Consider the following 24,363-nt stretch of genomic DNA (forward strand, 5'->3'; position numbering starts at 1 on the left):
ATACCTCATATAGGCATTACAAACATTTCCATACCTGAAGCGAGGAAAATGTCCTGGGTCTGGCAGAGGTGGAGTTAATTTTGCCCATGACAGCCCTGCCAGTGCTGTGTATTTGATTACTTGTTTGATTGTTCACACTGAATGTTGTTGGGCACTAAACAATAACAGATCATAAACAAAACAATTGAAGTGTGTTCTATACAGACTACAAACTGCTTAGTTGAATATGGTCTAATTTTAAAAAGTCTTCATATACAGCTATTAGATGCCACATAAGCAAGAAATAGGATAGCTCTTGAGACTAATTTCCATAAAACAAGCTTACTGGATCAACTTGCCTCTCCGGTTTTTTGGCATTTGACTGCAGAATTAGATTAACCGATTGATATCAGAACAAAAAACAACTTTGGATTTATCACTGTATTATGTTCACAGTGTGAATCAGGTTAACTGCTACTCAGGCAGTACCAAAACTATAATTTAATACGTTACATTGTAAAGGATTATCAGATTTCAGAAGAGCCTGCTACAGGTGGTGTGAGGAGCAGGTTCACATCCCACCACTAAGCAGCAGGTTGTTCAGCAGACATTCCTCAGCTGAAACGACTACAATCAGCTCTACTTTGAAGCCAGAGTGTTTTGGAGGAAAAGTTCAAAAGGTGTTTAATTCCCAGACAGTGATAATCCTAAAACTGTCTGTTTTGTTCAGAGACCTGCAGGAAATACCTACTTGACAGATCAAGTCAATGGATCTTCCCTTTCCAGACACCTCTGGCATATTGAAATAACTTTCACAAGAGGAAATGTCAGAGATGTGAAAAAAATAAGGCTGATTTTGCTGAAAATGGCTGATAGGAATACAAACTCAGTTTTCAAGTTTATGAAGGAATATCTATGTCAATGACATGGACAAATAAAGTTAGAGCCATAACAAATTATTTATATATATATATATATTCAGGTAAGTAGAACATATACACAAACTCTCTCTAACGAATACTGACTCTAATCATAGAAAATCATTTAAAAGCAAATAGATCAGAGAAGAACTACCTCCCAATGTTTCAGAGAGTTTATTTCACAGGAATAAAGAATGGCATTCTAATAGTGTTTTCTTTTGCAGGCAGATATAGGGAGAAACATCAGCTGAACTTTAGGCCAATTTTTCAGTAATAACAACCCATACATTCCCCATGGTTTATAGGCTCTTAAATATTAAAACCAGATAAACCATAGCTGCAGCCAATCCTTTGCAGCTTTTCACATGACTTAAGCTACATAAAAAGGGCATTCTACTTTAGATTACAGACATTAGCCAAACCTGTATACTCCTTTGCAAAAGAGTATCAATGTTATAATGAGATCTGTTTTTTTGAATGGAGAAAATAAAAGCAAGAAAAGAAGTTCAATCAAAGCTCCTATTCAGTGCAAGGATTAAAAATAAAGGAAAAGAATACACTAGTTATTGCTTTGCTTCCACCAGCCCTACTGTGAAATTTTCATATCCTTTTAAAGATGTATCCGGAACTCTGTAAAAGAAAAACCCACAAATACACACAAGAAAAAAGTACTCACACTGTTTGGGTGTTGAATGGCAACTTGGTGCTGCAGCCTAACCCGCTGTGGCATCATCACATCATCCTGGAATAAATAGCACACTGTTACTGAACATAAAAAGGGTCACAGTACAGTACTGACACACATTAGAATATGCTGCTACATTAACATCATTTTACTGGCTTGCAGTCAGAAATGCAAATGGAACAGATATTAAGAGGCTTCACACTTTTCATGGATTAAACTCAGTGCTGCTCAAGCTGGAAGTGATCAAAACTACGACGTGACAACAGCGCTGGGATCTCAACACACATCGACAGCACCCACACATTTATTTCTCAAAAACTCACCAGCTCTTGCACAACTCCCAGAGCAGCACAGGCAGTGTCAGCACAAGGAACTAACCTTGATTAAAACCTTGATTTGAGCCACCTCAGCACTATGAGGAAATGTTCTCTTTGGCCTGACTGTACCTTGTTTCATTGACAATGAAAAGCCTTCGGTGTCTAGATCTAGAAATATGTCATATATCATGAGCACAGAAACGAGCACTTGTGAAATGATAAAATTCTAGAGAGAAAGGAAAAAAGGAAAGTACCTACACTTTTAAAATGCATCAGCATTGGCACTAGCTTTAAAACACACCACCTAAATTTCAATTTCGTGTTAGTACTTCTTCCACTTGTAGCAAAAGGATCTATTTTACTTACATACACAAATACAGGTTGCTTTTTGAAGAGTTAGTAACCTTGCAATCCTTCCCTGGACAGCTAGGAGAGATTCTTTTCAGAATCATATTATTTCCCGTTCAGAATTAAATCCTTTCTAGACCATGATTTTACAGTCTATAAAAACTTTAGCACAGATTCTCTTCCCTAAATTTAGCCTCCTAAGGTTTGTAACTACATTGTTTCCCATTTTGGTGCCATATTTCCTCCCTTTTAAAGGATCAGGCTTTCTTAGATGCTGGTTAAAAGCTAACACAGCCTATTTCTTCTCAGAATATTTCCAAATAACCTTATCAGGCAAACATAATTCAAAGGAGCCCTGAATTCCTATTCTATTCTACAGCCACTCTTTTAGCAGTTCGTCACTCTAAGGAAGTTCCTACTAAAGCCAAAAGCCCCAATATGGAATTTGCATCAACTTTCACATTAAAACTTTCCATCAAATCAACAGCAAGAAAAACATATATTGGTGCTTAAATATCTCAAGCTTCAAGGGTTGAATGACCTTGCTATAAAGGTGCCACTACAGTTTTATCAAAACAACTCATGATGAAAAAGGTTTTAGAAGTAGATCCAACTATTTAATACAATTCAAGGTTAAAGATAAAACAAATGAATAATAAAACTGACCCTTATCTCATCCAAGTTTATAAAAGATGGAAGGAACACATTGTCAAAAGCATTTCTCTGTATTTTGTGTTTAGGGTATATTTATGAATAAGCATGACAGCTGCTACTGATTTTGAAAGCCAACAGAGTAAAAAAACCCTTCTGATTTCTCAACCTCTGTACATTACTTACTTCAAAACTACACCACCATTATTTACCACTTTATCAATAAGGCACCAGAATTCCTGTACTTATCAAGCAAATGTTCCAATAAAACCTTTACCCTATTTCCCAGAAGAACCATAATCCTACTGCCAAATACTGAGCTGAGTTTTGTTAATTAAAACCTGGTTTTCATATCAGCAAAAGGAGATAAATTTTAACTGAGCCTTGTTCACTCCTTTACAAGTAACTAAAGATTCTTAGATGTCTTCTTGTTAAATGTGAAAAAAAGAGAGAATGAAAAAGAAATCTACCAAAAAGTATGGAATTTCAATGCTTATAACACTGTTATTATAATCTCTTACAAGATATAAAATATGTGCTAAAAGATTCCACTGTTTGTGATCCCTCACAACAGAGAGAAATTTAACAGAACTCATACACAAAGATGAAAAATAATCTTGATTAAAAAAAGTTAAATCAGTGTGGAAGGTATTCAAACTAAATTGAAATATCCTATTCACCAAACAGATCAATGTCATGTTTTCAGAAGAGGACAATTTGACAGGAATGGCCCCATTCCCTTAACAAAACTCTGTGTCAGTTTGATGCTGTTGGCAAAACACACATCTACAGATCTGGGTCTCAGGCTATCAGAGAGCATCAGTGTTCTGCAAACTGCAGCTAAAGAGGGGGCACTAGAACCACAAAAACTTCAAAATGCCTCTTTTTATTAATACAGCTTTGTTCTCTAATGCTGGAAAACTCTAAGAACTCTTATCCTGATTGACCTTTGGGTTTTTTATAATTTTGTCTTTTTTTTTTTTTAATATGAATAGCTTTACACATGTGCTGCACTGATGTACTGTTCTGTGATTCTTCCATCTTCATGAAAGGAGAAAGAAAGAAAGAAGGGGGGGAAAAAAGAATACAATAGTTTAAGACATCATCTCAAATAAAATAATACAGGAATTAGGCAATGAGGAAGAACAGCACAAAATATAAATCACATCCCAGACAAAGCTGAGACCCATCAGCCATTCTTGGACTCAGGCTGGGCAGCTACGAAAGAAAGGCAGCTGCAAAACCCAACTTCACCAGATTCTTTACTATTGATGACTGGGCCAAAGTGGAAAACAGAATATATTTATTCTGTTAATGAAATAATCTTAAGTAACGTGGATATATTTAAAAAAACCCAAATTAAATTCTAATGAATAAAACCAAAATAAGAACACTTCAAATTTTTTTTCAACTTCAGAGGCCACTGGTAGGAGTGAGAGGCCCAACCATGCACTGTAGTGATAAGAGTTTATGGAATTTTAGCAGCTATAATACTGGATAATGAAGAAATTAAAGTATTTTTTAATAAAGAAATTAAAGTATTTTATCCAGCTGTCAATTTTGTTGAATTTGTGCTATTGAATTCAGAAAACACGTTGCCAGACTCTGGTTTCTACAGTTAAGAGTCTGGTCATCTGATTTTGGCTTAAAACTGAGAACAAAACCTCAGTAATTAGACAAACACTTTCAAAATTATTTTTCCCTCCTGTCATGTCAGACAGAAAAAAAAGGGCCTATCTGAATGTAACCAAAAAAGGGAAGTATATTCAGTTTGTTTCTGTCTCCTAGGTGAGAGTAGGGAAGATAACAATGCCAGCAGTGAATTACAATGAATATATCATTTTAAAAAACAGAAGTTTAACAGAAGTTTCTACTGAAAATCAATTTTCTCTGTTTACATGGCAGTTTCTAATGGTTGTCCCCTAACAGATATACAGCAGAGAGGACGAAGAGAGATTTTCCCTGCTGAAAGAATGGAAATAACAGTTTTAAAATAAATGCTAGATAAATGCATGACTTCCCTAATCATATACTTGCAATACTGTAGCTGAGTAAGAAAGAATCTGTAAAGAAATCTATTTTCATGTGACCCCCACTCACCAAATTTAGCAGAAAAATTTAGAAAAGTTTCAGGTAATTAATTGCTGGGTTTGCTGTCACCTAAATATGAACATCCATGTAATGTAAACAAGGCCAAACAGGTACACAGCAGGAAACAAAGCAACAAATAGAAACTTCTCCAGGCCCTCAAAATAACCCAGAATTTATAGGAATTTTGTTGATTACAAATATGCTGCTTCTTCTGCAGCGACCGTTCTGAGCAGGAGAACAATTTGCTGGAAGATGGGGAATGAAAAGGAGTTTATTTCATGGGAGAAGGCAGCAGGGATTTCTGGAGCAGCCAGAGCTGTGATTCCTCAGCAACTCCCAGCCCCTCCCAGCCCTGTCCCATCCCACTCCTCCCTCTGCAGACCTGCCCTGCTCCTCTCGGGTTCCACACATTGAAGGATACTGCTCAAAGCTGCTGCTGTTTCAGGATGGGTTTCTTAAATCAATTTGAGTAAATTCAAATGACAAGCATTCACTGGCCTCTTCAACCAGGCTGCCTGCACCACACTGAGCTCCACAGTGAGAACTTCATGATTTTCCCTTAAAAGTGGGGTTTTCTGAACTTCAGAAAGTAAAACAAAATATACAGCTCAACGTAAAATACGCTTTTTGCAAGCAAGGACGAATTCACAAAAAATAAGACAATAATTGTAGCTCAGTACTGTAGTGCTTGCTTAGGCTCACATTACAGACTCAGCATCACAGGCTTTTCCAAATTCCCTTCCTGTTTGGCTGCTCAAAAAAAAAAAAAAAAAAAAAAAGAATAAAATTGAGAGCTGATACCCTCCACCCCCATAATAACAGCACTTTCTTCCTACTGAAGTTATTAGATGTAAAACACAAGCAGTAGAAGCACCAGGAGGAATGTTTCACTCACTGAGCAACAATATGGCATCTCCAAAGTCTTTCAATCCATCAAATGGTCATTCATTTGTGCTGCACCTGCTCAGACTACAGTGAAAATCTTTCTTTGCTATTGTTCAGTTCAACTCCTTGAACCAGGAAAATGAAAGGTCTGGGACCTCCAAAGCTTGGTCTGTCAACAGCTCTGCCAAAGCAAATACCCTGATCCCAGGCAGTTCTCCGGGGGCAGCTTTTTAAAACAGCCTCACACCATCAAACTCATCAGAACCGGGCACTCTAATGGCACCCACGAGTCACCTGAGACTAATGACCTGTCAGTACTTGCAAGATCATAGGGGAAAAAATACTACTTTTGTGTTTCTACTCCTGAATTCCATTGAGAAAGAAGGGGACAAGAAAGAAAACACTTCAAAGTTTAAGAAGCTGACTGCAGTGAACACCTTTCTGTTCTTGAGCACGGCAACAAATGATGCCCTCGAGCACTTCTAGTCTGAATTTTTGGGGCTCACTAGTGATTCAGAAACATGGACAACTCTTCTGGACAGAGAGGGTCCTCTAGTAATGGAGTTCATCACTACATCCACCTACCTGCTATTTGAGTAACAGCTTTATTTCAGTCTCTAAATCAGAGGATGAAATTCTCTAGGAATGGCACGTTAAACAACAACAGACACCAAACACATGAAGTCTGATCGCTGCTTCATTTCCTAAGCTATACAGGTGTTAATTTGAAAGAAAAGGAGAATATTTTAAAAGTTTATTTGTGTCTGTAATATATATATATATAATGGCAACTAACAAGAAATTCATGTTTTCAAACCCAGCAGGTTATGGAGACAGTAAAACCACACAGCTCTGTTTATAACTGAATGGTATTTTGAAGGCTGAAACATTTAGCTGAGGTCCAGCCTCCTTCCTCCAAAACCTTTATCAACACCCCCCCAAGGAAGTGGGTTTGAACTTGAAACTCAAGGAACACAAGCAATTTCACAGCAATTAAAATCTACCATTCCCAACTTAAATCACACAAGCAAATCTCACAACCAGAAAGGCACCAGGTCAGCAGCTGCCACTTAAACATGGGAATGTCAAACCCAGTGGTCCTGGATTCACTTTTGGTGAATAAAACTCAACTGTGTCCCTGCTCTTAGTGGCAACATGGTTTAGAGTCACATCTTTGAACTGCCTGAGAATCTCTGGAATAATTTTACTCTTTCAAAAGATTAAAACAAGCGTGTCAAGGACTCGAGTGAATATGACTGGCTTTGAAATACTGCAGGTCAAAAAAGGACACATTTTTATATTTCTCCTTTAACAATCTCTAACAACGCACACTGATTAAACCTGAAAGAACTGGAAAAGACACAGATGATTAAGATGAAATGAAAGCATGCTCCTTTTTAAAGAAGTACAGTTTTATACAAGTATAGGCATGTTTAAGTGAATGTCAATGAAAACAGCGGTTCAAAGCAGGAAACAGGATTTTCAGTCTAAGAGCTCTGCTGTGCTGCAACTGGGGAAATGCTTCTAACAAAGATGGCACCACCCCAGAGAACTGACAAACTACAGCTACAGTACAATGAAATTGGTAGATAAAGTCACAACTACAAACAATTTGAAGGAGAGTAAAGCTAACATGGAAATATTTTGCATAATTAGCTCTCATTTCCCGGTACTATAAATGTTAAATATGAAAAATTTGTGAAGTATCTTCAATTTTTCTACTTGTTTTCCCAGTGTGGGGGAAAAAAAAAGGCCTCAGTAGCTTAGAGGTGAAATCTGTAAGAACAACCACTGCGAAAAATCTGCACAATAGCTGTTAGTCAAACAGCTGCCACTTCATACTAGAATGGGCTGATCAAATTCTGACAGTTCTGAGCTCTGCAACCTTTTTTTTTTTTTTTTCCCCCCACATTTCTTCCCAGTTTGTTGTCCTCACAAATCTGTGTTGAGAGACATAACACAAGCAGCTTGACTCCAGCTGGGATGGCAAGCAAAACAGTCTCTCTGGAGCCAGCACTTCCAAAGATGCTCCCACATATGTTCCTACATCCACTTACTCCGAGAAGGCAAAGGAATGCACGAAGAGCCACGATGTTATTTCTCCACCTTTATGCAAAAGTCCCCATTCCCAGCCCCATTTCTCTCCAAGTCCACCTACAGCAAACCTGCAGTTGTGGCTGCACCCCTGAAGGTCAATTCCCTGGCACTGCTGCAGCACATTCCAAAAGGCTGATCTCAACATTCCTTCCTAGAGAGCTGGACACTGGATTGGTGACTGCAGTGAAGAAGGTAGGTGGTGTGTGGAAGTGGAGTTGTTAAACAGCTGGCAACATCTGTGCTTCAGCATTTATCACACAACATTTACCAGCTACAGCCAAAACATTGAGCAATTTTTAGACTTGGAGCAGTTTCCACAGTCATTTGATTTCCTCCGATCTGTTTTCAGCACACAAAAAAAAATGGCAGTCACAGGGAGAGACAATAGAAAATGCATTTAATTAATGCAAATCATTAATGTTGATATTTCTTTTGTATCAAGTTCAGAATGCCTCTGTTTTGAAGCAGAAATAAAAGTGCATAGAACAGAAAATATTTGTAACTCCTCCCAAGCTTATCCACACTGCAAGTCAAAAAATTCTCAACTTACTGCAAGTAGATTGTAATGATATTAAATATAAACTTACGCTAATGATAATATTACAGAAATACAAAATCATCACCTGTTATATTCCTTAGTAGTTGTAATTTGTTTCCCTGATGCTTTGTTTTCCTGCATAGTTAGCCAGCAAATAGAAACACAGCAGCATGAAGATGTACATCACATGGTAAATAACAAATGTAGAATTCTGAAGATATCACTGTTAAATATTAATTATTTCATTTAGAGAAATTAATTATCTAGCTTGCTGCTACTGATTTACAAACAATCAGACCTATCTAGATTGAAAAGACAGACTAGCCTATAATTTGCCTCAGTAAATTGTTTTGAGATAGAAGATATGAAGCTCCGTGGGGCAATGGTAGATTAATTTCTCATTCATGTACATGTGGACTCAATTAATTTCAGTCAACATTAGTACATATGTAACTCATACAGACTGCCTGGAATGCCCCCTGCCATGTGGGATCTGTCCAAGCCTGGAATACCTGAGCTTTGGAAATCAGAAAATTTTTTCATTTTAGGTATGTAAACAGCCTTACTCACTCCAAACACAGGAGATTTAAATCATTCATATAAACTAAATGGCACTTGGGTTCGTGTCTGCTCAAGGAAAGCAAAAACAACCTGATCCTGAGTTCATCCACCTCAGCACAACTGGCATCGCTTCAATCACTTCCTGGCATAATTTATGAGGTCCCTCCACTCTTTGATGACCTGCCCAGTCAGGTGACCCAAATCAGATCAGTGGCTTTTGTGTTCCTCTTTCCTCAGAATGCTTTGTTTATGAAATGGACACTCATGCTCAGTGCTGGAGAGGAAATACTTATCTTTGGATGTCTGTGAAAATGACTTTTTCAAACCCCAGTAACTTGTGATTGTGAGTTCTGTGTTTCCAATGGATGTTCAAAATTTTACTTCTGTGATACCCACATATACCCCTGTGTATCAGACACTGCATTTCAAAGCTTCACCTTCCATAAACTTATATACAAAAATTTACATGAAATACACTCTGTAAAACGAACAAACAACCCCCCTCAAACCAACAAACTATTAAACGAGGACAAATTCAAATAAACACATTTTACAAGGCACACTGAGCAGAGTAATAACTTAACAAAAGCAAGAATAAAGGTCAAGAAAGCCACCTGCAAAACTTACGTTTTGAAATGGTACAAGATATTTCAGCTGCATTTCCTTGGGTCAGCAGAAATATAGCACCATGTCTTGCAACAGAATTTTAACACATGAACAAAAAAAAAATCCTTCTATCTAGTTGATACAGCAAATGGAGTTTGCAAACTGAAAGATTATCCTAATTTAAACCTGAGTAAGGCTGCAGAGTTCAATCTCTGCTCTCATGACACTTTCTAAAGAGCACAAACAATCACAACATTAAGTTGGGCTGTACCTGAAAAGCTATCCTGTCAGCAGCCAGTTCATCCTGTACCACACAGCCCCCGGTTCAGCTCCAAATTCAGAGGAGAAAATCCATCTCCAGGTGAAATTACACGAGATCAGTGAGCCCTAAAGGTCCTGCTCCTCCTGCCTGATCCCAGACACACAGCCCCTCTCCCCAGCTCAGCTCTGCAGCCTCTGAAACCCTTCCCTGCATATTCATCTGCATCAAGTCAGATATTTATCTCTGGGTTATGGAGCTGAATGGCTCCACAGAAGGTATCCCACAAAGGACAGGGGGAAAAATTCAAGATGGAAGGTGAGACCTCTCCTGTTTTGCATCACAAAGCCACAGATTAGCTCTCAGTTTCTCATCAATACAATTTTCTGTAGAATGTGGGAAAGAAAAATCCTGAAAACACCTAAATACCAACCTGGCCCAGCCCTGCTCACAACACCTTGTGGAATCTGATACAATCAAAGAATGGTGTGAGGCTTTCTATGGGTTGGAAGACAACTTTAGAGCTATAAATAGTAACCAGCACATTTAACACCCAAACACCTTTAAACAGCTTGCCTTTAAGGCAAATCAAACAATTAACAACTACATTAAACCCGATAAAATTATACCGACAAAACCGAGTTAGGCAAAATGTGTTAACTTACTGAATCCAGAAAGCAGAGATAGCTTCCTGAGCTCTGAATTACTGCTTGATTTTTAGCAAATCCAACTGTTGAGAAAACAAAGATAAAATTATGGGGTAGCTTTTTACCATTGAATTTTTTAAATCTTACTACTGTCAGGAACAGATGAAAGAAAATACAAGAATCAGTATCACATAAAGTCCACGATTTTTCCATATTTAAACCAAGGTAATATGTAAATATTTAAATAAGATGAGTACTTCAGTCTCCTCTGAGTGATTATTCTACCATCAAGCAGAACTAGAATACTTTTGCTGGCCCTCCATAAAGACATAATGTGTAATACATATCCAGCAAAAGAGGGCCCTGACTTGCAAACCAAATGATGTGAAGATACACAATACAAGATGGGAATTTTATTCTCTAATGGGAAAAGTGGAAATGCAAAGCCCAAAAATCTCACCGTGAAGCAGAGCAGAATAATTTTGACTAACATTATCCCCAACGTTTCAGATTTTGCATTCGAAAAATGCAGACTTCTCTAATTCTCTACTCTTTTTGTGTGATAAAGTTTTAAGTCTGCTCAGGGAACAAACTTAACTGGGCTCAAAGGTTCCCTGAGCTGTAATGCACGTGCTCCTTGGCTATTTTGCTGAGTTGTCCAAGTACAGAAAAAGACTTATGACTGCATTTCTTGCTGCCTCCAAGGAACATTATGTCAACCACCACCAGCACACTACTAATAAAGGCTCTTCCTTATAACTCTGTTACTCTTGTGTACTTTAATCCTCACCTTAACGTCTCTTCACCGTGGATTTCTTGGGCTTGTTATCTTACAGTTTATTTCCATACTCCCTTTTATACACATATGAATATCTAATCTCACATACACAGTGACTCTCAGTCTCCTTCCCCTTGGCAGTGAGAAAGCAGCTGGCAAGGATAGGAGCTGCCCTCAACAGCAGAGCTGAATCCTGGCATGAGCAGTTTTAGTGGGAAACAACTGATTGCCACTCAGCAGGTCTGGACATGCCAAGCCAGCAAAACCCCAATACTGAAGAGGCTCCTACTAAAGCAAGAGGTAAAAGAACAGGACAGAATTAAATTTGCCCAACGTCAAACAAATCAGTACTATCATACAATTCACAGTTCACAGCAATTACCAGGTGTAAAACAGCCTGTAGTTACATTTCAATTAATTTCATTTCCGTACCCCAATATTTCAACCACCTTCAGTTGACAGTAATGAAGTACAAGGAACCAAAAATATAGGAAAAAAGTTAAAGAGACTCAAAGGCGACTACAAGTTGACAATTATTTTACTTGATAATTATCTTACTCTGTTAACTTTCTGAAATATTTCAGATCTCATTTTCAAATAAACCACTTTAAATAAAATCATGACATAACTAGTATTTGTTATGAGAGAGAGTTGGAAAATATTTCTTTCTAGGATTAAGACAGAACCATCCTGAAGTTTTTCATATACCAGCTATTTTTTAGAGAGGAGAGAAGAAAATACACATATTTCTTAAATTATTAATAAGGGAGATATAAATCCCCATAGAAGAAACTAGGTATTATAAATTGCTTCACCACAACAAATTCTGCGTTTGGCATGAGTAAAAAAATGTCTTTAATATTACTCTACTGAACAAAATGAAATGTTTGTGCCAGGTCTCTGAGTTTTGTAAGGCCTGCTTACTTGGTGAAAAGAGCCTGTTACCATGGTTACAGCCGTAAAAACTTAAGCCTCAGTGAGATATTAACATTCCTCACTCTTGGAAAGAAAAAGGTTTCCTTTTTTTAGGCAAGTGACCCTTTCTTTTTTTCTAGGTCCCCCCCTTTCTTTTACATGTTTAGAAAAGAATCAGAAATAAATCCTAATCTTGTGTAAATAGTTGAAGATGTGAAGCCTGACTAGTACATTGTTTCTGTACCAAGGCATCTTCTTTTGAAGGCAAGACTCCTTACAGTTGTACCTAGTCCTTAACATAATAAAAGTAAATCACTGAAAGCAAACAAATACTATGGATTTCAAGTAACCTGCTCCTAAAATGTAACAACTGTGAAGGAAAGATGTCTTTGTTTTAATGGTGGCCTGAGAGTGACTTCCACATGAATGAGCTTTGTTTTTTAGCAGGACTATGCATTTCGTACTATTATTTAAAACAATACTCACAGCTGCATCCCCCATCCCCAGTTAATTAAAGATCTGCTCAGGTTGCAGCTACAGCAACGCTGAGAAATGCATGTTAGGCCAAAATATAACCTGACATATCCCTAATGGCACAATGTACTTGTAATTCACAACTGGAACTCATTTTTAGGTTCAGTTTCCTCAAGTGCAAAGGTGAACTGAAGTCAGAATTCTAAGATAAGTTATAATCAGAGCACCATGCCTGTGTGTTCTGGCAAACTAAAAACTCGTTTATACACAACTGATACACCACTCTATTAGCAACAAGACTTTAGACATAGAAAATATTTATAAAAATGGAAAAGATGTTACACAACACGATAGTATTAACAAAAACATTACTAACCAACAAAGTATCATAATTAACAACCTCTGGGGTTATTCTTTGGCTTGAGAAGTTGCAACCTTCTTAGCTGCTAGATCATCAACTACTAAGAGAAGTGAGATTTGAAAGGAGACTGATCACCCCCAGTGGAGGGCGGAAAAAAAAGAAGACAAATTTCCAGGAACAAAAGTAATTCTTGACATTGCTCAATTCCAGCTGTATTAGTGGCCCAACAGAGAAAAATTCCCTCTACAAACCCTGTCTGTGTTTTCTCATCACCAGCCCAATAATGCTAATATTGCAAGCTGCACTGTCAAAACAACACCAGTTCATGCTAGAGATACTAAAATACTAAAAATATTTACAGCAACAGTTATGCTGTGTTACTTCAGTATTGCTGGGTCTGACAACTCCTTAAAACCAGCTGTAAAGTCTACAGTCAGATAAATGACAGTAAATAAAGCCAGGGGCCTGTACCAGGTTGTAGATTAATTCAGGGCCCAGACTCCAAATTTATTTGCACGTTTCAACTGGGGATGGAAATTAAACCTTCTGAAACAGAACTGGGCTTTTGAATGAGAGATCATTTTGAAGAGACTCTCATAAACCTGGGTTTCTCTCCACTTACAAACAGGGCATTTAATTAAAAAGCAGAAACTGTCCAGCTTTTGGTATCACAGTGTTTCAAAAGCATGATTTTTAAGTGAGATAAGTTGAAAGACATAAATTTGGACCAGTTTTATAACAATTCCTACTTGTCTACTCATTGCAACAAAGTCCAGAATGCCAGAAATATTAATTACACAGGTTCCCTACAAAATGTGAGCACCCTGTTCCTGCTTTGTCCTGCTGTTCTCCTCTTCCAACTTCAAAGTCACTCAACAGCAGCTTCTTCGAAGAGCAGTGGACTTGCATTTCTATTTCACATTTTAGGAAGCTTTTGTGCTAAAAAACCCTAAACATAAACCAACCCAATTAAGCAAAAGAAAATCTCTTGGAGAGATTTGTTTGTAATCTCCTGCAGTGGGTAATTCACATGAGCACGTAAATCAACAGGGAATCACACCATACACGTATTTGGCAGCTCAGTAAACACACTGGGTTAGCCCTCTGAGTTTACTGAGAGCTTTTAGCTCACATCAAAACTTTTCTGAAACCTCTGTTTATATTCAATCATCAAAGGGATCAAAAATGTATTTTTTTTTTCTATTTCAGGGCCTATTTTACAAGGCTGAAAGAAACGCACTCGCTTTTTAAATCTTACAAAAACTTACATTTCTTTTTTCTTAAAACCCACCTCCTGAAGATAAATCAGATATCAGAAAGCCACAGTAAAACTGTAAGCATTAACAACATTGTGTACTCCACAATTAAACAAAATTCTTTTGCAGAGTCGGGTACAAGTTCTTCTTTCTAAGCCAAGTTCTTCTTTCCTGGACATATAAACAAATTCTACACATCCCAAACCAACAGGGCCAAATTCTAAATTGGAATGAGTTTTTGAAGGGGGAGCTCTGGAAAACAATGTGGCTTTTTTCCATTGCAATGCAAATGGCTACGAAGACACTTTTCAAACTAAAACCCAGGAGGTGCCTGCAATAAAAATCCAATTCTCACAAAATCTCTATTAAGGTACATACCACCTCGAGGTTCAGATGAATCATTACTCCCAATGACTACTGGAATTCCAACTTCTTCCAACTTGATCTTCCATTTTTCGATTATTTCAGCTGAACCATCCTAGAAAAGATAATGACACAGATGCAGCCATTTTAGTTTGCATGGTGAACTAAACCAAAAATTCCTGTCAGAGACAGTATTTACTAGGACACTATTTTAAGGAAGGGCTGAGACGTACCTTACTGGCATCATTAAAAATTGACAGCTCCATGGCTCCTTCAAAATCTTGTTCCCAAACTGACTTTAGGCATTCATCTAACCAGCACTCACTGTTGTGAACAGGCACAATGACAGACTACAAAAAACCAAACAAAAACCCACGTGCATGTCAGTAAGCACTATTTTTGTTCACTTACAGTACAAGAACATTTATTAAAAAGGGGAAGTGCCAGATCCTTCTGAAACTAACTTTCACCAAAAAACGCATCTGAAAAATATGCAGGCAAAGAACCTTTATTTTCGTGATAAATATATGATTTGCTTTTTGCTCCATCAAAGCTTTTGTGAAAAAATTACTTTGAGTTCTACAGGATGGGTTTTGGTAGAAGTCCCAAGAAACAGGAGAGACCACTGAAGCAAACCCACTAAAAGTAGCCATCAGTAACACTACCCAAACCTATTCATGGTATTCCTGCATTTCTTAAGACACTCTTTACTTCTGCCTTCCATTAATACATCTTACTCTTTAATTTCTCTCTAAACATACTACCTAGTTGGAGATGCTCAAATATGCAGCCTGGACCTTCAGGCTCTAGCCAAGTTTTTAGAAATTATTCAATCTACAAGTGCTCTTTAGCACATTAGAAGCTGCTGTAGATGTAGTCCCACACTCTGCCATCCCAACTGCAGGTTTTCCTCTTGGTTTCAGACGTGCACACCAAACAGCAAAACCTATCTGAGATATTTTAAAGTTGGTCAGAAATCAGAGACGAGGGGTTTCTCTGTTCAGTTACTCCCCGCTGTTCTAATTACCCCCAAAAATCCAACAACCCCCAAAATTCTGTCAGGATCTGAAAAAAAAAAAAGAATATATTCCTTTCACACAATTCCAAGTGCTGAGGAATTAGCCCAGTAACACACTGGCTATGTTTGTAAAGGGAGATACCTGTTAAAATTGCTGATAGATGAGGAACTTAAGGGCCTAAGTGACTCATAAAAAAGTCTCAGGGGACATTTCAAGAAGTCCCTAGAAACAGAACTTAAACTCCTTATTGTGTGGGGTAACCATAAACACATGGTTGGAAGAAAGAGAGGATTAGTCCCTATTGTGAGCGGGCGAGAACCTCAGGAAACAAAATACTGGAGGGATCCTGAAATTGAATTATTCACGATTTAGTGTTATGGGAGCACATGTAAATCGTGTGGATACACACAGATGAATATATTAGTAGGCAGATTTTTAGACACTGAGGAGCACAGGTAGGACAGAGTAGGATGTGTGGGACAATAATTAACAATATTTCACTGCCAAATAAAATAGTAAACCTGTCTAAAGTGAATGAACCTCCTGATCTTTGGCAGGATGATGTAGCAGGTGAAAGAGCTACTTAAAAGAAGCAGAAGGAAAACTTTCTAAAACGTTAAGCAAAGCAGGCCTTTGACTTGTGTTTTGGAGAGATAGATAAATAAAATAAGGAGAAAACACACAAACAAAAACCCCAAAACCAAAACAACAAAACCAAAACAAACAAACAAAGGATAAATTGATTATGCCATAATTACAACATACAGACAAAAAAGATTATTTTGGAACTGTCCCTGATTAGTCTCTTTGAGACTACAAAATAGCCACAAATCTGAGGTTCTCAAATAATATTCAATTTATTCAGGATTTTAATATCCTTTGTGTCAAGATGGCAATTAAAATACAACCTTATATATTCACATTAAAGAAGCTAACATACTTATTCAGGAGAAGAGGGTTCCCCACCTCCTCCATGACAATGACAATATAAACTTGCTACTCTTTTGTACATCCAGAAAAATCAGTTATTTTTTAATTTGTTTTCTGATTCACTCAGTAAAAACTTGACTATGCCATCACAAATGAGCTTGCCATTGACTTGAGAACTGGAACTTCTTTGCTTTTTTTCCATAATGAACTCCTGTTTTAAGTCAGAACAGCAGTGCAAAATAGCAAGATGATGTCTGACCTCCCTGTTTGGTTTGAAGTAAAAGCAGAAAACCCCAGTACTTATATACAGCACATATAAACCAACCTGTAAACACCTGCTGGCACTCAGGTGCTCTGAACTCACCATAATAACTCATAATATATTACTATGCTCCTCAACACATTACTGAGGGCAAATTCTACTTCCACAGAACTATGCCCACCATGTAGAGCTGCCAAACTAAGGTACAGAGCTGAACTGCTGATGAGACCTCTGTGTAACACCCGAAAAACCAACAAATCCACGCAAATAACTGCACTCAGAAATATGATTAACACATCAGAGCAGTACTGATGTACACTGGAGTTTCCTCAGGTTCCACCATTCTTGCTCAGCTTACTGGTTTTCTGCGTTTGCTTTTATTTCAAGCCAAGGAAAAATCAAAAATCTAAGCTTTCATTTCTCCCTAGTCCATTCCTACATTTGCACTCTGGCTTAAGTGTTGCAGTTGGCACTTGTGCTGAACTGGGCAGCCTTTATATCTGTGTACCACAACACTTCTACCTCCTTGGATCCTTTAGAAAGGGAAAACCATGAGCTATTTCACTTACTTTGCATTCTCATGGCAAAAATAGCAGCTGGTAGTAACTTCAAGAAACTGTGGCTGCTTCTTCTGTCCCAAACCAAGATCAACTACAGTTTCTATCGCTGCTGACAAACCCTGTCTGCAGAGAGAAATACCAACCTTGCTAAGGAAATCACTAAAAGCAGGCATAAGGGAGACCTGGGATACAGTTTTCCCCGTGTCCTTTTGCTGCAGCTTATGCCAATATTCCCAATTCCAGCACAGGTGATTTATTCCAGTTCTCTTTTCATGTATTTGAAGACTGTTACCGTAACAGTGAACTACAGAAATATGTATAGAGCTGTCTCAAATTAATTTTGAGTATTTGGGACATAAATTGCAAACAAATAATGTGTTTTTATCGATATAAGATCATTTGAGTGGCAACTGAGTCAGAATGACCATTTCATTAGCTGGGACTGATTTACAGCAGCATCAACAGGGGAGGAGTTTCATGGCCTATGAGCCAAGTGCGACTCTTAAAACACAAGAGCTATGAATCAAACCTGGATTTGAGCACTGTGACACTGCCTGAGTTTCCCTGAACTTCTAGAGTAAGATCTGAAGTGATTCTGGCTATTTTTAGCAATGTAGTTTTGCTATCAACTGAGCTGAAGAACAGTTCTTGGCTTCACTGCAAAGCGAATTTTGTATGGCAAAAATGACCCATTGTGAAATGGATAACAGATATTTCCACCCCCCTTCGTCCACAAATGTATCACTCAACCCAGAAACTCCCTCCCCTCCCTCAGCTAGACCACTGAGAACCAATACATCAATCACAAAACTGAAGAGGGGAAAGGTGAGGTTTTAAATAAAAAAAAAAAAAACCACTGTCAGTAACTGCGCAGCTGAATGTTTTGTGATGTTCTTGGTTTTATCACTATCACCCTCCAAGAATCTGGATGATAAACCACTCCAAAGTGAAAACTTTCGGTCTCCACCAATTTCAGTTCAAGCAGGCTCCTACCTGTACCCATATCCAATGTGGAAAATAACTTTGAAACAGCATTTAAACACTGCTGAAAATGTATAGAAGTCGTAACTTCTATTTTTCAACGGAGTTTTCCTATGAGCCATTATTCCAAGCTATTTCCAAACTCAGGGCTGTTGGCAGAAACACACCAGCTTTGTCAAACCTCATCTATGGGATACTTTAAATTAACTTAAAATAACCCAGAGAGATTTTCAGGCCACAAACTTTGAGCTGCCTTTAGGATCTGAGACTCTGTGACATTGTTCATTATTTTTACTTGCCCATTGATTTGTATGTTATTATTTTTCAGGCATTTGCCAGACTAACCTTAAATTGTTGCCAAACCCCATCAGCTGTGTGTGTATAAATTTAATAGATGTAATAGACATATAAATGTTTCTGTATGCTTTAATTATATATAAATGTTTATATTATATATATAATTTGGACAAATATGTATAATTTTAATAAATGTAATACCAAAACTAATATTTTTATATATCTTTATTATATAATTTGTACAGATATGTATAAATTTAATAAATCTAACAGCAAAACTAATCTTTATATATATCTTTATTATATACTTCCTACAGATATGTATAAATAAATTTAACAGCAAAACTAATCTTTATATATATACCTTTATTATATATAGATACACAGACATAGATATATAGAGACATAGAGATATGCATATAGATTTTTTCATATATTACATATAGATAGATATCTCTATATGGATATATCTATATATTATATATAGATATCTATATAGATAGCTATCTCTATATAGATAGATATACAGATATATAGATATACAGATATATAGATATCTATACAGATAGATATCTCTATATAGATAGATATACACATACATTATAGGTAGATATATATCTATACAAAACATATATTTGATTGTAAATATAGAAATATTATATATCAATAACATACTTTCCCACCTGTCCTCTAACCACATTTTTTACTGGCAACTCCCCAGCCTGCACTTGATCCAAAATGCTGTGTTCAGCACTTTAAAAAAAAAAAACAAAACGTAATACCCTTTAATACTCAATATTGTATACAGTTATACATATTTGTATATATATTTGTATATATATTTTTATATATTTATATAGAGAGACATAGAAAGAGGAGATATAGACACATATAGAGACGTGATATATACATATTTATATATTTATGTTTAATAGATATAATTTATATATATTTAGTATATTTATATGTTATGTAAATATATATATATACACAAAATTATTTTGACAGTGGGAATAACCAAAGCAGGCATCGCTGTAGGACCATTTCACCCCCCTCTTTCCCATCCCCGTGCCCGACCTGCAGCGGACCCCGAGCCGGGGGGAGCCCCGGCCCCTCCCGCGCCCCGGAGCCCGGCGAGCCCCGGCCCTGCCCCGCCCGCGGCCCCCACGTACCACCTGCACCGGGGGCTCGGGGGTCCCGGGGGTGCCCCCCGGGCCCGGCCCCGCCATCGCTGCCGGGGCCGAGGGGGAGGAACAACCATAGAGACGGGCCCGGAGCGGCCGGAAGAGGCGGGCCCGGCACGGCACCCTTGTTTGTTTATTATCGTTTTGTATTATTTATTGTATGTGTTTATTTGTTCCTCAATAAATGCTGCCGCTTATGCTACTTATCGTGTTTATTTACTCCTGCTGATTACTTTTTTTTTTTTTTTTACTTTTATCTGCCCGGTTTTTGCTTTCCTTGGTCTTGAACTGCTGTGTTCCGTGCCTTCCCCCCCTCCCCCCTTATTTTTTAATGACTGTTAAAAATTGTAAAGTTGTCACTGGTAACGATGCCATTGTCATAGAATGATGGAATTACAGAGTGTTAAGGGGTTGGAATGGAACTTTAAAGACCATTCAGTTCCACCCCCTGCCATGGGCAGGGCCACCTCCCACCAGGCCAGGTTGCTCAAGGCATTATCCATCACAGAATCACAGAATATTTAGGGTTGGGAAGGGACTGCCCAGCCCAACTCCCCTGCCCAGGCAGGGTCACCTGGAGCAGGTGACACAGGAACACATCCAGGTGGGGTTGGAATGTCTCCAGAGAGGAGACTCCAGGCCCTCCCTGGGCAGCTGTTCCAGGGCTCTGCCACCTCCGTGGTAAGAAGTTCATCCTCACGTTGAGGTGAACCTCGCTGTGTCTTAGTTTATGGCCATTACCCCTTGTCCTGTTGCTGGGCACCACTGACAAGTCTGGCACCGTCCTCTGACACCCAGTTTGGAGATGTCTGTATGGATTGATGAGATCCCCTCTCACTCTGCTCTTCTCCAGACTAACCAGGCCCAGCTCCTGCAGTCTCTCCTCATCAGAGATGCTTCAGACCCTTCATCACTGCCAGTGATGGGGCATCCAGAACCTCCCTAGGCAACCTGTTTCGGTGTCTCACCACCCTCACAGTAAAAAATTTCTTCCTAATATCTAACCCAAATTTCCCCTCTCTCAATCTGTAGCCTTTACTCCTTGTCCTATCGCTACAGTTCCTGACTGAGAGCCCCTCTCTGGCTTCCTTGTAGGCCCCTTCAGATACTGGACAGTATTTTGATACATACTGGAAGGTATTATTGATCATTTACTTACTGAAACTATGATTGTGCAACCACTTACTCCCTTGAAAGTATTCCCAGCTAAAAAGGATCTCAGGACCAGGGCCTGTACAACAACCTATTCAGAATTTTTAAAATTTACACAAAGCAATCTTTGTTGAGCAAAATCCCGAGATTATCCCCTGTTTATCTGAAGAGCCTGTTAAACAGCCAGACAATTCAAGGAGCAAACAGGGCAGAGTTATCTTAAAATGTTGGTTGGCACACATATCTGAGAACTGAGGAGGTAAGCAGGACAGCCAGGCAGTAATTCACCCTCGGAATCTATTTCAAATTATCTACACAGCTTCTCGCTGTCCAGCCTGAGTTTAATCTCTCTGTGAACAGCGCTGCTAAATACGATCATTTCTGTTTCTGGCGACGAAGGCTGCTGGCACTTTTATGTTGCCTGCATGCCTTGCTTTATCTGAGAAAGTGTAGCAGAGTATTGCTTTACTCTCCCTAAACCAAACAAAAGTCCCAGTCAGGGACAGCGCCTCATTATGCGAAGCAAAATGCAGAGCAAAACCCTTCCCTGAGGAAAATACAGACCCAATCAAACCCACCAGAAATGTTTTCTAAGTTCTATTCTGTAGCTGACCACAGAGGGTAGTTAAATACAAATTTCTGCTCAGAATGTGACTTTCATTTGGGGTGGGTTTGGACAGACTTTTAAAGGCCCACAAGCATGTGGAACCTATTCCATGGGATATTCAGGGCAACCTAGGCAGCTAATGCCCATTGTGAGAGCCCTTACCTACTGGCTTTTGAAATTCCAGCAGGCATTTGTGTGTTCTTGGGCAACCAAATAGTTTCCAAAATGCAGTTGATTGTTTCAGTGCCCATTCCTCTTTCATGTGGGTCAGAATGGAAAGAGATCTCCCAGTGCTGTTGTAACAAACTCAGAAACAAGCAAAAATGGCTTGGTCCTAGTTGTACTTCCAATTGCTCTACTTCAAAGCTTTTACAGAGTGGTGGGGAGGAACAGCTCACAAAACAGCTAAAAGCATTACAGACTCAAAGACATTTCTCATCAAACTGATTTTCAGCTTTTATTTCTGACAAATCAATCTCTTGAGGATTATTACTGTGAACCTAAAGCTTTCAAATTCTAGAGGCTTTACCCATCAAACAGAAATGTTCCTCATCTTGATGGGAAAATACAGTATCTAGAAAGTTGTTTCCCTTTCTTTACATTTAACTGACATTTCTAAAATTACACAGACTCACAATATGAACAGCTTGGACCTATTGACTTGTGAGGGCAAATCTCAGCTGATTTCACTGGGAGTTTAAAAGAAAAAGCAGGACTGCTAGTGTAGAACATCATTGGGGTTATTGAGGCCAAGGACTCTTGGGTTTAGTTCGTTTTTTAAAAGCTCAAAGCGTAACTGAGGTAGTAAAACAGTATCGTGGCACACAAATCTGCTTCTTGGTACTGTAGGGCATGTGGGCAACTTAAATTAGTTGTATCTTTTAACACATCTATTGCTGAATTTACAAGCTTCAGTACTGAAGTATTTCCTGAACACATCATGTTGAAAGGATCATTCAGCAGAGTGGGTAAAATATTCAACTTGGAGCTAGTTTGAAACCACTTCAATTCAAAGAGTAGCTTTAACTTCCAAAAATGCTACATTATTTTCATAGAATGTCACAGTTAAATGGCAAGAGAAGAGGAGGGACAATATTTCTCATAATAGTACTGTAGGGCAGAAGGGGACATGAGCAGCTTGCTTAGTCCTGCCATCCTGAGACAGGATCAAGTGACAAACACCTGACATCATCCCTGACAAACACCTTGTAGCCCATGAGGCTTCATAACACGCTCAGCCAATTAATTGCAGTACTTGCTATCTTTACCCACAGAAGGAATTTCTTAATATCCAGTTTAGATCTTGCTGTGATTTCCAAGCCCCCTCAAATTTGGCAGGTTAAGATCTTTTTCCTCTGGTAAAAAGATCCAGACACTTGTCACCTCCCCAGTATTAGAGCTGTTGAGCCCGAGCCTGTTGCATAATTTTTGCCTTTTGTAGAGATGCTTCTTGCTCTCCTTCTCCCTCCACAGAATAAAATCTTCAGCTCCCAAGTTACAGTTCCTCAGTTTGAATCCTCTGCTAGTAACAGTACCTTAATATTTTATCTTAGGCAAAAATTATCCTGCTTTCCTCCTACCTTAGTTGATTTGGCGCTTTGCATTTCAGTCCAAATGTAAAAAGTTTTGCTGGACTATTAAAAAAAAACCCAAACCAGACCCCTTGGCACCCCACCCTGGCCTTTTGCAGGCCTAAAGAAAGACACCCTTTTCATAATCAAACACACTGAGTAAATAAAAACGAGGAGGCCAGTAACCTGCCAAAGATAAGACTAGAATCTCTTATAAAGGACACAGGCCACCATTCCTTCAGCCTCTATCTCTGCCCCGAGAAGCTCCTCAGCCCCCTCCTTCAGGGGTCCCCTGATAGCCGTCTCCCTGAGTGGCTTTATCCCCTGCAGCTGTGTGCCTTCTCAGCTGCTTTCTTGCTAATGCCTATGTTAACCCTTTCTTTGCCTGAGAAGGCTTGCAAACCCCATCCCAAATCCGTTATTCCTGCACACAGAAAACAAGTTCATTCCCTTTGTGAATTTATGATTTCATGAATTTGCAAACTGCTGTTGCGTTTCCCTGCCATCCCACTCTCCTGTTTGGGTTATGCACCTCTGATTAGTCCAGTCCTTCCTCGCTGGTTGTGTTTTAGACCTGTTTACTCTCCTGGCTTTCTTCTGGACTCTCTGTGGGCACTTTGCATCTCTGCTGGAGAACGAGCCCCAGCGCCAGAGCCGGCCCAGTGCTGGGCAGAGCAGGATTACCTCCAGTGTCTTGCAAGCCCTACTCCTGTTTGCACAGCTTAGTGCAGTGTTTGCCTTTGTCACAATGGCTTGACACTGTTGACTCCTAATCAGCTTGTGATCTATTATATCCCCTAGATCTTTTTCTGCATGAGGGAAACAGTATTTTAGCAGTTTTATTCCAGTCAGCCACATGAGAAGAAAATGACTGAAGTAGTGTGAGCGAGATTATCTGCTTTGCGCTTCAATACCAGGATTGTTTACTGGTTTCCAATTAGTTACATGTGTACACCCTGCTCAGGGAGTTGCACAAGTGTTGCTAATGCTTTCCTTTGGCCTTCAGAGCCTTTATTACTATCAGGGACTAGTACCTAAGAGTTATTTAGGCCAATTTCCCTGTGTACTC

At 38.7% G+C, this 24,363-nt stretch overlaps 1 protein-coding gene across 2 annotated transcripts in view; it reads right to left on the minus strand.

Annotated features, from left to right (window-relative positions):
* The window catches only part of B3GNTL1 (UDP-GlcNAc:betaGal beta-1,3-N-acetylglucosaminyltransferase like 1), a 111,423-nt gene extending 91,355 nt beyond the window's left edge, over window positions 1–20,068 (minus strand). For both annotated transcript variants that reach the window (XM_050319073.1, XM_050319072.1), the window contains exons 1-5: window positions 19,953–20,068; window positions 14,965–15,081; window positions 14,747–14,846; window positions 10,603–10,667; window positions 1,576–1,641 (exon numbers count right to left, since the gene is read on the minus strand). In XM_050319073.1, the coding sequence (XP_050175030.1) occupies window positions 1,576–1,641; window positions 10,603–10,667; window positions 14,747–14,846; window positions 14,965–15,081; window positions 19,953–20,009 (405 nt within the window). In that variant the 5' untranslated portion in view covers window positions 20,010–20,068. The remainder of the gene's footprint in view (window positions 1–1,575; window positions 1,642–10,602; window positions 10,668–14,746; window positions 14,847–14,964; window positions 15,082–19,952) is intronic.
* Window positions 20,069–24,363: the final 4,295 nt, after the last annotated feature.

This window comes from Myiozetetes cayanensis, unplaced genomic scaffold (genome assembly GCF_022539395.1).
Source record: "Myiozetetes cayanensis isolate MyiCay16 unplaced genomic scaffold, myiCay2020 scf22, whole genome shotgun sequence".
NCBI classification, from domain to species: domain Eukaryota; kingdom Metazoa; phylum Chordata; class Aves; order Passeriformes; family Tyrannidae; genus Myiozetetes; species Myiozetetes cayanensis.